The sequence below is a fragment of the Gossypium hirsutum genome, chromosome A11 (assembly GCF_007990345.1).
Source record: "Gossypium hirsutum isolate 1008001.06 chromosome A11, Gossypium_hirsutum_v2.1, whole genome shotgun sequence".
Classification (NCBI taxonomy): domain Eukaryota; kingdom Viridiplantae; phylum Streptophyta; class Magnoliopsida; order Malvales; family Malvaceae; genus Gossypium; species Gossypium hirsutum.
This window is the reverse complement of record NC_053434.1, coordinates 123,024,909-123,037,893: the sequence shown is the minus strand read 5'-3', so window position 1 is coordinate 123,037,893 and position 12,985 is coordinate 123,024,909. Positions and strand designations below refer to the sequence as shown.

Here is a 12,985-nt window from a genome sequence, read left to right as displayed (position 1 = left end):
TAAGGATAATTAATCACATCATTAATATTTTTGTCATTTGTACACATTTTTATTCGTATTGTAGTAGGCCAAATTTACCCGGCCCATTACAACACAAAAACAACAAAAATAACAAAAAATCAAAGCCCAATAAATATTATTAGCAGTCCAAAATTACTACGATAGCCCAACTACAAGAACAGGCCCAATAAGCCCATCTCCTTAACAGGTTTCAGAAACCCTAAGTCATCCCCATTCCTTGCGCCGCAGCAACCCCTGGCCTCCGTACCCCAGCGCATCGCTCCGTACACTCCTCCTGGCGCCACGCCCGCACCCCGTACGCCAGCACACACTCCCGTACCTGCACACCGAACACAAAGAGACAACAGACGCAAGAAAATAGAAAAAATAATTTGTATATTTTTATTTCTCCTCTCGGCTATAAAGTCGGATATTATTTTCAATTGTAACTCTCTTCGGATACAGATACGCAAAAAAAAGGCAATATATGCAGATATACAATACAAAATTTAGCAAAAAAAGGTGATTTTGGGCGCTCATACATTCTTTCTCTCAATTTTATTTCATCTTTCTTGGCTTTGCATGTGTTTTCTGAGTAGAACGAAGTCAAAACGAAAACTTACCTTCGTGTAAAAGCCACCGAAATCCCTCGTCTTCGCCGGCATCGAAGTTTGAGGAGGTTTCGAGGCTGAAATTAACAGACCATGGTGCTAGGATTGAAATGAGAAGGCAAAGGGACACCCTCGGATCGCCATTCATCATTTGTGAGAAGGAAATGGTGGCTGAGAGGCGCAAGAACCTTAGGGTTCTTTTCTTTATTTGCTTTGGCCGAATGTTTGGCTTTAAGGCCCCTTTTAAACAACCCAAAACGGCACCGTCTGGAACATTGGGGGTCCGCGCGTCAACCCAATTGGCAACCCGGATCCGCGCCTTCTCATTCGAAATGGGAAATTTTCGCTCTGGGTCCTCCGCGTTCGCGCGAGCCTTCAATCGCGCCTTATGCGCCTTGTTTTTTTTATTTGGACTTGCGATTTATGTCTTGTTGCAATTTGATCCACGCTTAAGCACTGCGTTTCGGGGGATGGATTATTTCCATCTTGGGTCCCTACGCATTTGCGCTTATAACATATCCGTCCTGTTATAGTTACTGCTTTATTTTCAAATTACATCTCTCGTTTTAAAATTTTTTTAAATTAAGTCTATTCTCTTTGTTATTTCACTTCATGGCTTATTATCATTTCTTAGACGCATCCAATATTTTTTATTATAAGTTTTAATGGTTCGATTTCATTTTTCTAAATCATCTTTGTAATGTTTTTTATACACTATTTATATATATATTTTACATCAAAATTATTTTTTTTCTTTCATATATATATATATATATTGTTAACCTATATTATTTTATACATATGAATTTATTCTTATATTTTGTTATGCAATCCTATGTAAATTATTATCGTACATATATACATGTCTATATATATATATTACCAAATCCATGTATTATATACATCTAGCCCTCCTTATATAAGTATGTTTAAGTCTATTATGTATATAATCTATAATAGAATTAATATAGTCCTATACAAGTCATTATTTCCATTTCATTTTACGTGTATTTGCTTTAAATATATATATACATATGCTATTTACTTTAATAGATTTTATTCAAAACACTTCTTGCTTTATGATTTATCAAGTATTTTCTTTATGTGTGTATGAAATAATTTTAGTAACCTCATTCTTGTGATTTTAAAATTATTATTTTTGAATATTTCCTCACATTATATTACTTTGTGTTTATATAGTCTCTTATTTAAATGTTTGATATAGAGGTACGTATATGCTTTTTAGACTAACTTAAAGTTTTTTATATATTGTTATTAATCTAATGATTATTTTCAAAGCTATCTATATGTACATATGTTTTATGAATATATTTTGTGTATCATGTTTTGCCATATATCTTCGTTATCCTCTTGTATTATATACTATTTAAATTTTCATGTACTTTATCAACTCCTAAATGTATTTGTGTTTAAAATATTTTACGTACAATTTAATTCAAACTTTCATTTTCTAATATCTATTTCAAAGTTATATATGTATATTCCTAGTTTTTATTCAAAATTTGTCAACTTACATAGCATGAGTTTATTAATCTTATACCATTTTGACTTTTAATTTCTATTTTGTTTTGCATATGTTTCGTTGTTTGTTCTATATCGTAGCATATACGTTATCATTGCATGGTATTCATCTTGGTGATATGTCGATTATTACTCATACGTGTTTGAAACTAGGTTGTAATTTAGATTAATTATATTGCTTGTTCTGCTAGTTGATTAATATTCTTATTCATTAAGCATTGTATCTCATATGTACCTATGGTCCCATGTCATTGTTTTCTACTCGGTTTTCGAAATGTGGCTTTATAAAATCCAAGTTTTATGATTAATTTCGTTTCATTTCAAAAAATGCATTAATACGTTTTAAGCTAGTTTATAAGTATTCATTTAAAAAATCTTTAAAACGAAGGCGAAATCCGATATTTAGCAATTCGCGGAATAGTGCCCTAACGTGTTGGGTTGCAATTTCGCGTTTGCTCAAAATAATCGAATAACCCTTCAAGATTTCACTCATGTCTTTTAAAATCCCTTAAACAAAGGCGATATGCAATATTTGGCAACTCGTGGAATCGTGCCCTAACGTGTTGGGTTATGAATTTCTCACTTGCTTAAAATAATCAAATATCCCCTCAAAATTTCACTCGTATCTTCCTAAAAACTCATCAAAACGAAGGCAATATTCGATGTTTGGCAATTCGGGGAATAGTACCCTATCGTGCTGGGTTGCAATTTCCCGTTTGTTCAAGATAATCGAATATCTCTTCAGAATTTCACTTATATTCTCTAAGGGGAGGCAATGTTCGATGTTTGGAAATTCGATGGATCGTGTCCTACTGTGCTGGGTTTCAGTTTTTCGTTTGACCAAATAGTTGAGCATCCTCTTGTTAATTTCAAATTATATATTTTCGGACGTCGAAACAAAAAGACTTTTGACAATCAACTCGGGTTATTCAACTTTTATTAAAAAGAGCCACATTCCAAAAATATTTTTTAGACATAAGGACAGTATTTAATTGATTTGGTACCAATTTTGGGCGTAGTGAAGGTGCTAATCCTTCCTCATGCGTAACCGACTCCCGAGCCCGTTTTCTAAAATTTTCGTAGACCAGAGTCGTTTTTTTTTTGTAAATCGCAAATGTTTTATTAAAATAACCAAATTCTTAGGTGATCCGATCACACCCAAAACAAAAAGATCGGTGGCGACTCCATATTTTCATTTTCCAAAAAGTCGACTTCACCATTTTTCATTAAAATATTAAAATTTTTAAATCGAGGGATGGTTTCGACACGTATAATAACAACTTTAGCCCTCAAAGTTTAATCATTTTGTCAATTTGATCTTAATTTAACAAATTTAACCCACAACGTTTATGCATTCTATCAATTTGGTTCTAGTTTAACAAATTTAGCTTGCAACGTTTATACATTATGTCTAACATCTACACAAAATATTTAAACATCAAGAGCCAAGAGCCAAAATTGTTATAATACCAATCAAAATTATGTACGAGTGACGAAAATATTAATATTGTGGTTAATTGTCCTTAGTTCACTTCCGAAGTTGATAGGAATTAAATTACTCCGTTTTTTTAAAGGGGCCAATTTGCATAATATCAAATTTGAGAGGGACTGAAGAGGTATTTTTACCCATTTTAATCTCACCTCACTACTACAACTACAACTATTATTGAATGCAAACATAGATCCTGTAACACTCCAAACACGATCCTTAAGGAGGATCCAAGAATGCCGTGTCATACTTTAAAATTATTATCTTGAAAACTGTTTCTAGTGCAAACTAAATTAAATTATGAAATATTAACCATTTGTCGTTCAAGACTAAATAAAATAGTATGCTTTAAAACTATAAAAACTTTACCGTAATTTCATTAGAATCATAGTTTCATAAACAGAAGTTTAAATACAAATTCATTCTTCAAAAGTAAATATCTTGATATCACCCCATATCATGCATAATACAAAATACTAGGAACCTCACAACAGCAATTGTCCTTTGGCGTAATTCAGCAGCAATTCTTCCAGAGTGGCTTCAACATCAAACAAATCCGCAACAACTTTATCTCGTTGATTCGCCCAATTTAACATCGCTACCGGATGAGATGCGTAGGCTAACCAGTTTGGAAGAGTTATGCATACGACAAGCTCCCCAGTTGGAGGAAAGATGTTGGAAGGACATTGGTGCCGATTGGCATAAGATTGCTCATATAGCTACAGGTTGGTATATTTACATATTTTATAAATTGAAGTTTCATTGTTACTCCATTTATCATTTTCTTTTGCTAATTTGTGCAGCAACCATCGAAGACTTTTAGTGAAACGAATTTGGCAAATTCATGAATCTAAACGAATTTGGTAGAAAAATTCTACTGCAACCAAAAAAAGACATTCACTTTTCACACACCACCTGACCCCAAAACAAATCTATATAGATATAGATATGTGGTAAAATGATCGAATACCATAGACAATGGAGAGCAGAGGTGTGAATTGGAGAGAGATGCTAAAGTTAAAATCAAAACATTTCAGCTTCAACTACTTATCATACAGTGAACCTTCAGTGCTCTCAAAGGTCAGAATTCCATAATTCAATCAATTCATCGGCGATGCTATGCTACTTGATTTCATTCATAACCTTTCCAAATCCTCTACTACAGCTGCCAGCAACATGGAAGAGAAACAGAAAACTAAAAGAATGGACAATGATGCTCTTAATCATATATGGATGTTTATCAACCATAAATACTAAAGTTTGCAATTTCTCTGATGCATTAATAAGAATTTCAATGAATAAAACAAGCATAAGCAATATAAGACTGCATGGAAAAGTACACAAGCACGAACACTTTACACGGCATGCATTTATTTGAAAAAATTCTTATTAAGCTCTTTAAATTTTTAAAATTTTTTCATTAAACCCTCAAAATTATTGAAAAATTTAATGCGACGTTGGGCGACCTTTATTCTCTTATAGTTATAGTTTATTTGAATGCTTGGAATTAGGCTTTCACATTGTTGAAAATTAGTTGTATTTTGATGCTAGGAATTTTGCCTTGTGCCATGATATACCTTTATAAGTACTTTCAATTTGACAAATATGTAGCCAAAGAGTTGAACGGAAGAATAATAAAATGAAAAAGAAAAAGGCAGCATACCTAAGCTCTTATGTGACAAAAAAAAAAAAGAGATAAATAATTAAATTATAAAAATTATTAAATTTTATTAAAAATAAAAAAAAATTAAATTTTATTAAAAATTAGAAAATAAGATTATAAAAATCTTAAAAAATTATAACATATATAGAAATATAGAAAAATAAAATAAAATTTTATAAAGTTGCAAGAAAATTATAAAAAAATGTAAAGAAATATAAAATTTATAAAAAAATATAAAAATTGTCGTGCCAAAAGAAGTATTTTTCATCATTTTTCGCCACATGTCAAGCTGTGTTGCGACACGCAATGGGCTTAAGTAAAAAAACTATGGGTCGTTAACTACTATAAAGGTTTGAGGGCCTTTTTTATGTACTTTAATAGTTCAAGCACCCAATTGAGTGCAAAAAAAAATCAGGGGTTTAATTGTTTTTTCTTTAAAAGTTTGAGGGCTTTTTTGATGCATTTTGAAAGTTAAAGTACCCAATTGAGTACAAAAAAAAAAGCAGGGGCTTAATTATTTTTTAAAAAAAGTTTGAAGGCTTTTTACACCCTTAGCCTATATTATTTAATGTTAAAAATATAATCTTTCACATCACAGATATAGTTTAACATCCTTAATAATCATTTTAAGTGAAAACACTTATCTAGTCCCTTTCAATTTTGATATTTAGCAAATTGGTCAATCTCGAAAAATTATAGCAATTTAATTCTTATCAATTTCAAAAGTGAGCAACTAAGGACATTAATCACAACATTAATAATTTTGTTATTTGTACACATTTTTATTGGTATAATAACAACTTTAGCCCTCAAAGTTTACACATTTTGTCAATTTGATCTTGATTTAACAAATTTAGCCCACAACTTTTAAACATTTTGTCAATTTGGTTCTAGTTTAACAAATTTAGCTTGCAATGTTTTCACATATTATGTCAACATCTACACAAAACATATAAACATCAAGAGCCAAATTTGTTACCATACCAATCAAAACTATGTACGAGTGACAAAAAATATTAATATTGTGGTTAATTGTCCTTAGTTCACTTCCCGAAATTGATAGGAATTAAATTACTACGTTTTTTTTAAAAGGGCCAATTTGCATAATATTGAATTTGAGAGGGACCAAAGAGGTGTTTTTACCCATTTTAACCTCACCTCACTAGTGCAATCGTTATTGAATCCAAACACATATCCTATAACGCTCCAAACACGATCCTTAAGGAGAATCCAAGAATGTCATGTCACTATTTTAAAATCATTATCTTGAAAAGTGTTTTTAGCGCAAACTAAATTAAACTATAGTTTGAGTTTATATGAAATGTAAACCATTTGTCGTTCAAGACTAAATAAAGTAGTACGCTTTAAAACCATAAAAGCTTCACTGTAGTTTCGTTAGAATCATAGTTTCATAAACATAAGTTTAAATACAAATTCATTCTTTAAAATTAAACATCTTGACATCACCTCATATCATGCTAAATACAAAATACTAGGAACCTCACAACAGCAATTGTCCTTTGGCGTAATTCAACAGCAATTCTTCTAGAGTGGCTTCAACATCAAACAAATCCGCAACAACTTTATCTCGTTGATTTGCCCAATTTAACATCGCTTCCAGATGAGATGCGTAGGCTAACCAGTTTGGAAGAGTTACGCATACGACAAGCTCCCCAGTTGGAGGAAAGATGTTGGAAGGACATTGGTGCCGATTGGCATAAGATTGCTCATATAGCTACAGGTTGGTATATTTACATATTTTATAAATTGAAGTTTCATTGTTACTCCATTTATCATTTTCTTTTGCTAATTTGTGCAGCAACCATCGAAGACTTTTAGTGAAACGAATTTGGCAAATTCATGAATCTAAACGAATTTGGTAATTTATCTATTTGCTTTACACTTTGAATTTATAATAATCTGATGTGGTTACTTTTGTTAACAGCATCACTAATGCTTACTTTTGACAGCATGAGTTAAACGGAAGATGCAAAATGAAACGTGCATTCTTCATGAGTTGATCCACCCACGGCACTCTACTCTATTTCCTGAGTTGACACGTACTTTGCAACAAGTAAAAATAAAGTACACGACCAAGATGTTTACGCAGTTCGGAACTCGTCCTACGTCTGCGGGATCTTGCCCAGAGATAAATACATTATGAACTTCATAGTACAAAAAAGTGATTTAAGTCTAACCCCTCAAACACTTGATGCAACCTCACCCTTGTACAATTAAGTAAACTCTTTCCCGACTCATTTTAGCTATGCAAGTGAAAATCAACACTCGACAGTTAGATGGTGCACACAATGGCACTCAATAATAGTTCCTACTATGAACATGAGTGCTTCTTTAAATTTACACATTACCCATAAAATAAATCATCTATATATAAGCTCCAAGATCGGTCAAGCTCTTCCTAAGGTTTGTGTAAAGTGAAATTGTCATGCTTGAACAAGGACTATTCCAGAAGCAACAATGAACCTGGAAATTATAAATGCCAGCATATAATATGTTAAAATTGATCTCATTTAGAGTGAGCAGTGTCCAAATGTAGAAACACTTACCAAAAGGGTGCCCTGCATCAATGAATATTGTGAATTTGAACGCCTCCAAGAGCCTGTCAATAGCATAGGTAGTAATCAGTTAGCATATATTAAGAGAAAACATAAATATATATAAACATATGATAGGTAAGTGCTTAAATTTGGAAAATGAAGAAAGCAGAGCATATGGCACAACCATTTTTAAGGGTAGCATGCAAGCTTAGTAGGCCTCTCCATATCAAAGATTTTTTAGAATTAAATTTTTAGAAGCTCTTAAATTGAAGTCTATGAAATGACAGATATGAAAAGGAAGCTCAAAACATGCGGTCCTATTTCATCATTGCAATTCTCAAATTATTATGATTTTAAAGTATAAAGCAATTAGATATATTACCTCCTCTTTTTATGCATATAAATTATTGAAGTTGACAAATGCCTTTCTCCAATGTCTTACTGCACAAATTAGCAAAATATTATGAAAGATGGTAAGTAAAAAGTAGGATTAAAATAAAGGAATTTCAATTTATATAAGATGTCAAGTGAATAAATATTTTAACAAGGAATTTAACAGTATCCAACTTGAATGAAAAGTTGGAGAGTAAATATACCACTGAAATTTTTCTTGAAAAAAAAATAAGATCATAAAAATAAATAATTAAATAAATAAAAAGGACTGACCAACCTGATTAGAATGTACTGTTCGGTTTGTGAGCAATCTTATACCAATCGGCACCAATGTCCTCCTCACACCTTTCCTTCAACTGAGGAACTCTATGCATTAACTCTTGCAAATTGGTTAGGCAATGCATCTCATCCATTGAATCCACTCCGGAAGCTGATGAAGAATGAATGTCCTGTTTTTTGGCTCTTCCATTGAACACATGCTGAAAAAGAAGAAGCCTAGTTAGGGGTTGTATTAGATCATTTGAAATTGTGAGATTTTTATGATTTAAAAATGTAAAGCAATTAAGTAATTACCACCTTTTTTTCTGCATCTAATTTCTTAAACTTGTCAAACGCCTTTCAGAAAAATCCAGGACCATCAAAATGGGTTACTGCACAAATTAGCAAAAATATTATGAAAAATGACAGTTAAAGAATTAGTACTAGTAGGAGTAGGAGTAGTATTTCAATAAGGAAATTAATGAAAAGACCAACCTGAAGGAATGTGAGCAATCTTATACCAATCCGCATCAATGTCCAACTGAGGAACTTCACGTATATTTAACCGTTGCAAATTGGTTAGGCAATGCATCTCATCCGGAAGCGATGTTAAATTGGGAAAGTCAACGAGAGAAAGCCTTTGCAGATTTATTAGATGTTGAATCCACTCCGGAAGCGATGTTAAATTGGGAAAAGTAGCGAGAGAAAGCGTTGGCAGATTTATTAGATGTTCCCATTGCATGCCCTCTAAATCAACGTTCTTGCAATCCCTTATTTCTAAACCTTCGAGGCCGGTGAGAAGTTGCAGGCACTCATCTAGCGTGTGAGTGTCCAATCCCTCAATGTTGTCTACAAGGAAAAATTTTAATTTGGAGAGAGGAAGAGAAGAGGTTGAACTTGATGGGGTCTTAGCATTCATGTTCATCTTCATAGTCTGCTTTAAGGGCCTTAAACTGGTATTCACCAACTCTAGCCTTCCATCGAGTGAAGGATACAACGGCATTGAAGTCAAAGGGCAATCTTTAATTTCTAAAGAGGAAAGACTAGGAAATGCCACGGTTGATGTTCCCATAACTGTTGTATCGTCCTCGTTGGAATCATCATCGATTGGTTTTGTCGTCCTCCACCAACTCTTCATATTCGGGCAATTCTCGACTTTAAGATGCTTGAGCGATCGGAAGAATGATTCCGGTTCTCCTTGACTTCCTTTTGGGCTATTATCATCCATGTACTCCAGCTCAGTACAATTCACAATCTCCAGCTGTTGAAGACGAGGCAATTGAGCAAAGAACGGAAGATGTTTGAAATTACCACTTATTCTAATATTAACAAGATTTGTGAGCAAAGAAAGCCAACTTGGAAACTTGGCATCACCCCTCCATCTTACAATACGGAGCTCCTTGAGATTAGGATGGGGCTGGAGGTCTTCAAGTGACTTCTTATCATCACCAGTACCATCGCCCCATATTAAATCCAACGATCTCAAATGTTGCTTCTCTTTCAAATTAGCAGCCTTAAACTTCTCTTTTGCATTTTCTACGAATCCCAAATTTATTATTCTTAGATCTCCCTTTAAGTTGTTAAGCCCTCTCAATTCACTTAGATCTGCACCGCCATGCGAACCATTTTTATCCACTACAAACATGCTTAACGTTTCAAGGTAACTCAGCTTTCCTATTCCAGGTGGCATATGAGTTAAACGACCACAGAATTTACACCCAAGATGGGTAAGATTTACCAATTTTTCAATCTTCTTTGGTAATTCTTCAAGCCGAGTACACACGTCAAGTTTCAGCACTTGCAAATTTAGTATCTTGCAAATACTTTCCGGGCGAATTCTAATATCGGGATTGCTGGAAAGATCAAGGTACCTCAAATGTTTCAACTTATGAATGGAGCATGGAATCATTTTAAATTTTAAAATACGTAATTCTAATACACGCAAGCATCTACAATTTGAAATTATAAAATCCCAAGTTTCATCGTGAAAATTTTGATATCCCATGTGTGAAGACCGTAACAAGGTTCGCAACTTCTTTCCCCTAAATTCAGGAATTAATGAAGCCTTAATTGATATGTGGCGATATTTTTCACTAACCTCACTTGTAATGTTATTTGGATCTACAATACTGCTCTCCGCCCCTGCTACTGATACAGTTAGATCATGCATTAAATCATGCATTTTACATCTTACCCCTTCCCCCACATATCTTTCTCCTACTACCTCTTGAAAGAAACTTCTTTCAACTAAATCTTTAAAATACCCAAACCCGATATCCTCAAGAGATTGACTTGGATTCAATTGCTTTACGAAACCTTGTACAATCCAAAATTGGACAAGAGTTTGTACATGAATATCATAATCTTTTGGATACAGTCGACAAAAAGCAAAGCAATGCTTTAAATGGGATGGGAGATGGTCGTAGCTCAGCTTAAGTGTAGGTAGAATATTACCTTCATTTTGAGGTATTCTAGCAAGTTCATTATCTTTGAAAGAACGCCACTCCATTTCAGTTTGTTTGAAAGATAATATACTTGCTATCGTCCTTATGACTAAAGGAACCACACCACACTTTTCCAAAATCTGTTGTCCTATTTCCACAAAGCCTGAATCTGTTAAGTCTGTATATCTTTGCTCAAATGCTATTTCTTTGAACAAAGACCAAGCATCGTTATCAGACAAGCCTTTTAGAACATGAGGCTGACATTTACTAGTGATCTTGGCTACCTTAAAAGAGCGAGTAGTTACTATTATCCTGCTTCCTTTAGCCCCACCTACCAATAACTCTTTTAAACTAACCCATTGTTCCCACTCCTCATTCCAAATGTCATCCAAAACAAGTAAATATTTTTTCCCACCAATTATTTCTCGAAGTTGTTTTTGCAATTGGTCCATTTCGAGATTTTCATTTGGTGCTTGGCGAGTTGCAGATTTGATAATGTTTGCTACAATTAGTTTGACATCAAAAACATCCGAAACACACACCCACATCATTAACTCAAAATGATTTTTGACCCTTTCATTATTAAAGACAAACTGAGCCAAAGCAGTCTTCCCTAACCCTCCAAACCCCACAATTGGAATGATGTAAACATTCTCTTTCCTTTCAGACTGTAACACGCGTTTTAGAAGAGCTACTTTATCATTGACCCTCCCTATTATTTTATCTTTAGGCACAAAAAAGTGTGTTTGGTGCCTCTTTTTAGTCATGAAAAAGATTTCCGCGGGGCGATCACGCGGAATGAAGTTAAAACTGCTGGCCTCACTTTGAATTGAAGCTAATCTGGCCTTAATGGCCTTAATTTCCCGACCCATTCTGAGACCATAAGCAAACTTGTTTGAGCTTGAGAAGAAAAGGCGTACCTCTTTTGTCAGCTTGTTCCCACCCAATAAATCTTTCCGCAAAGCTTCGGTAGAGAAATCATCGAGCAAGTCGTCGGCATCATAAAGTACATCTTTCAGCTCTTCAAGCCAAACTTTGACCAAATTGTCGGTCACTGATTTCTCTTCTGCGTCAAGTAGCACAGCTTTGATTGTACGGACAGTGCGTTTGAGATCGTTGAGGTCATGTTTGAGATTCCACCACAGCCCAACTTGAGAGAGAGCACGAGAGCTCAACTTAATAATGAGCTCTGCGGTGATGTCGAAAGCAATTGATTCGGCCATTGTTGGTTCAAACTGAAATCAAGGCAAAAAATGTTTGATTACTGCAAGAGGAGGAGTAAAATGAAAATGATTGGAACAAGATGAAACACAGATGTGGATCCATACATGCAGAGACCAAGTATTTATATAGATGAAACACAAATTTTTTATATATTAAATCCAATATTCCTTGTATTTTTCATTTGTTGCGCGGAAGCGTGTGAAAGAGTAAAATTATTGTACTAAAAAATCACACTAAGTTCAATTCCCAAGAAAGAGAGGTAGATCACGAAGATCACTTAAATACCAAGTCTTTCCTAGCCAGAATATCCCTCTATCGTAATTTAATAGCACAATAAATCACTACAATCACATTCACAAAATATGCAAAACAAATAATAAATAACACCAGAATTTTAACGAGGTTCAGCAAATTTTGCCTACGTCCTCGGGCACTACCAAATATATTTCACTCCAAAAATTACAAGTGAAATTTACAAATAGAGAGAGAGAATAATGCCTTAAGTAGAGAATGGCAATTATGGGATGAAGAAAGTAAGCAATGGTTAGGCCTATTTATAGTTGAGGTTCAAGGATCAACTTGCAATGTCCCTATACAATTAGGGACCAAAATTGCAATTATCCCATGCCAACTTTTAACCCAACTTGCCAACCAATATTACTTTCTACTTTCGGTGAACACCCCATTTGACTTTTCAAACAATGGTGGGTTCCAATAATCTCCACCTTGAAGATTTGATTACGATAATCTTATCTTCACACAATTCTTTCTGCTTTTGACAACAATACTTGATAGTGCCTTCT

The 12,985-nt window shown here is 33.8% G+C and overlaps 3 protein-coding genes and 1 long non-coding RNA gene across 4 annotated transcripts; all 4 read right to left on the bottom strand.

Annotated features, from left to right (window-relative positions):
- On the bottom strand, positions 1–838 carry LOC107935731 (uncharacterized). The gene is made up of 2 exons (XM_016868346.2): positions 624–838; positions 1–340 (listed from the first exon to the last, which is right to left on the bottom strand). Exons 1-2 carry the CDS (start codon positions 760–762, stop codon positions 171–173), a joined length of 309 nt encoding a protein of 102 aa, XP_016723835.1. The 5' UTR covers positions 763–838; the 3' UTR covers positions 1–170.
- A 6,443-nt stretch (positions 839–7,281) lies between these two features.
- LOC121209513 (uncharacterized) lies at positions 7,282–7,964 on the bottom strand. The gene is made up of 2 exons (XR_005904638.1): positions 7,873–7,964; positions 7,282–7,789 (listed from the first exon to the last, which is right to left on the bottom strand). It is a non-coding gene; the product is annotated as an uncharacterized lncRNA (long non-coding RNA).
- A 758-nt stretch (positions 7,965–8,722) lies between these two features.
- Positions 8,723–10,304, bottom strand: LOC107935762 (putative disease resistance protein RGA3). Its single transcript, XM_016868371.2, has 2 exons — positions 9,010–10,304; positions 8,723–8,906 (listed from the first exon to the last, which is right to left on the bottom strand). Exons 1-2 carry the CDS (start codon positions 10,202–10,204, stop codon positions 8,875–8,877), a joined length of 1,227 nt encoding a protein of 408 aa, XP_016723860.2. The 5' UTR covers positions 10,205–10,304; the 3' UTR covers positions 8,723–8,874.
- On the bottom strand, positions 10,299–12,181 carry LOC107935735 (putative disease resistance protein RGA4). Its single transcript, XM_041082240.1, has 2 exons — positions 10,613–12,181; positions 10,299–10,352 (listed from the first exon to the last, which is right to left on the bottom strand). Exons 1-2 carry the CDS (start codon positions 12,179–12,181, stop codon positions 10,299–10,301), a joined length of 1,623 nt encoding a protein of 540 aa, XP_040938174.1.
- Between the last annotated feature and the right edge of the window lie 804 nt (positions 12,182–12,985).

Excerpts from the sequence above, each read along its gene's own strand:
- LOC107935762 (XM_016868371.2), bottom strand. The coding sequence starts at position 10,204 with ATGCCACCTGGAATAGGAAAGCTGAGTTACCTTGAAACGTTAAGCATG. Across the intron at positions 8,907-9,009 it reads GATTGCTCACATTCCTTCAG|TAACCCATTTTGATGGTCCT; the intron begins GTTGGTCTTTTC and ends TAATTTGTGCAG.
- LOC107935735 (XM_041082240.1), bottom strand. The coding sequence starts at position 12,181 with ATGGCCGAATCAATTGCTTTCGACATCACCGCAGAGCTCATTATTAAG. Across the intron at positions 10,353-10,612 it reads CAAATAACATTACAAGTGAG|AATTCGCCCGGAAAGTATTT; the intron begins GTTAGTGAAAAA and ends TCCCGATATTAG.
- LOC107935731 (XM_016868346.2), bottom strand. The coding sequence starts at position 762 with ATGATGAATGGCGATCCGAGGGTGTCCCTTTGCCTTCTCATTTCAATC. Across the intron at positions 341-623 it reads TCGGTGGCTTTTACACGAAG|GTACGGGAGTGTGTGCTGGC; the intron begins GTAAGTTTTCGT and ends TTCGGTGTGCAG.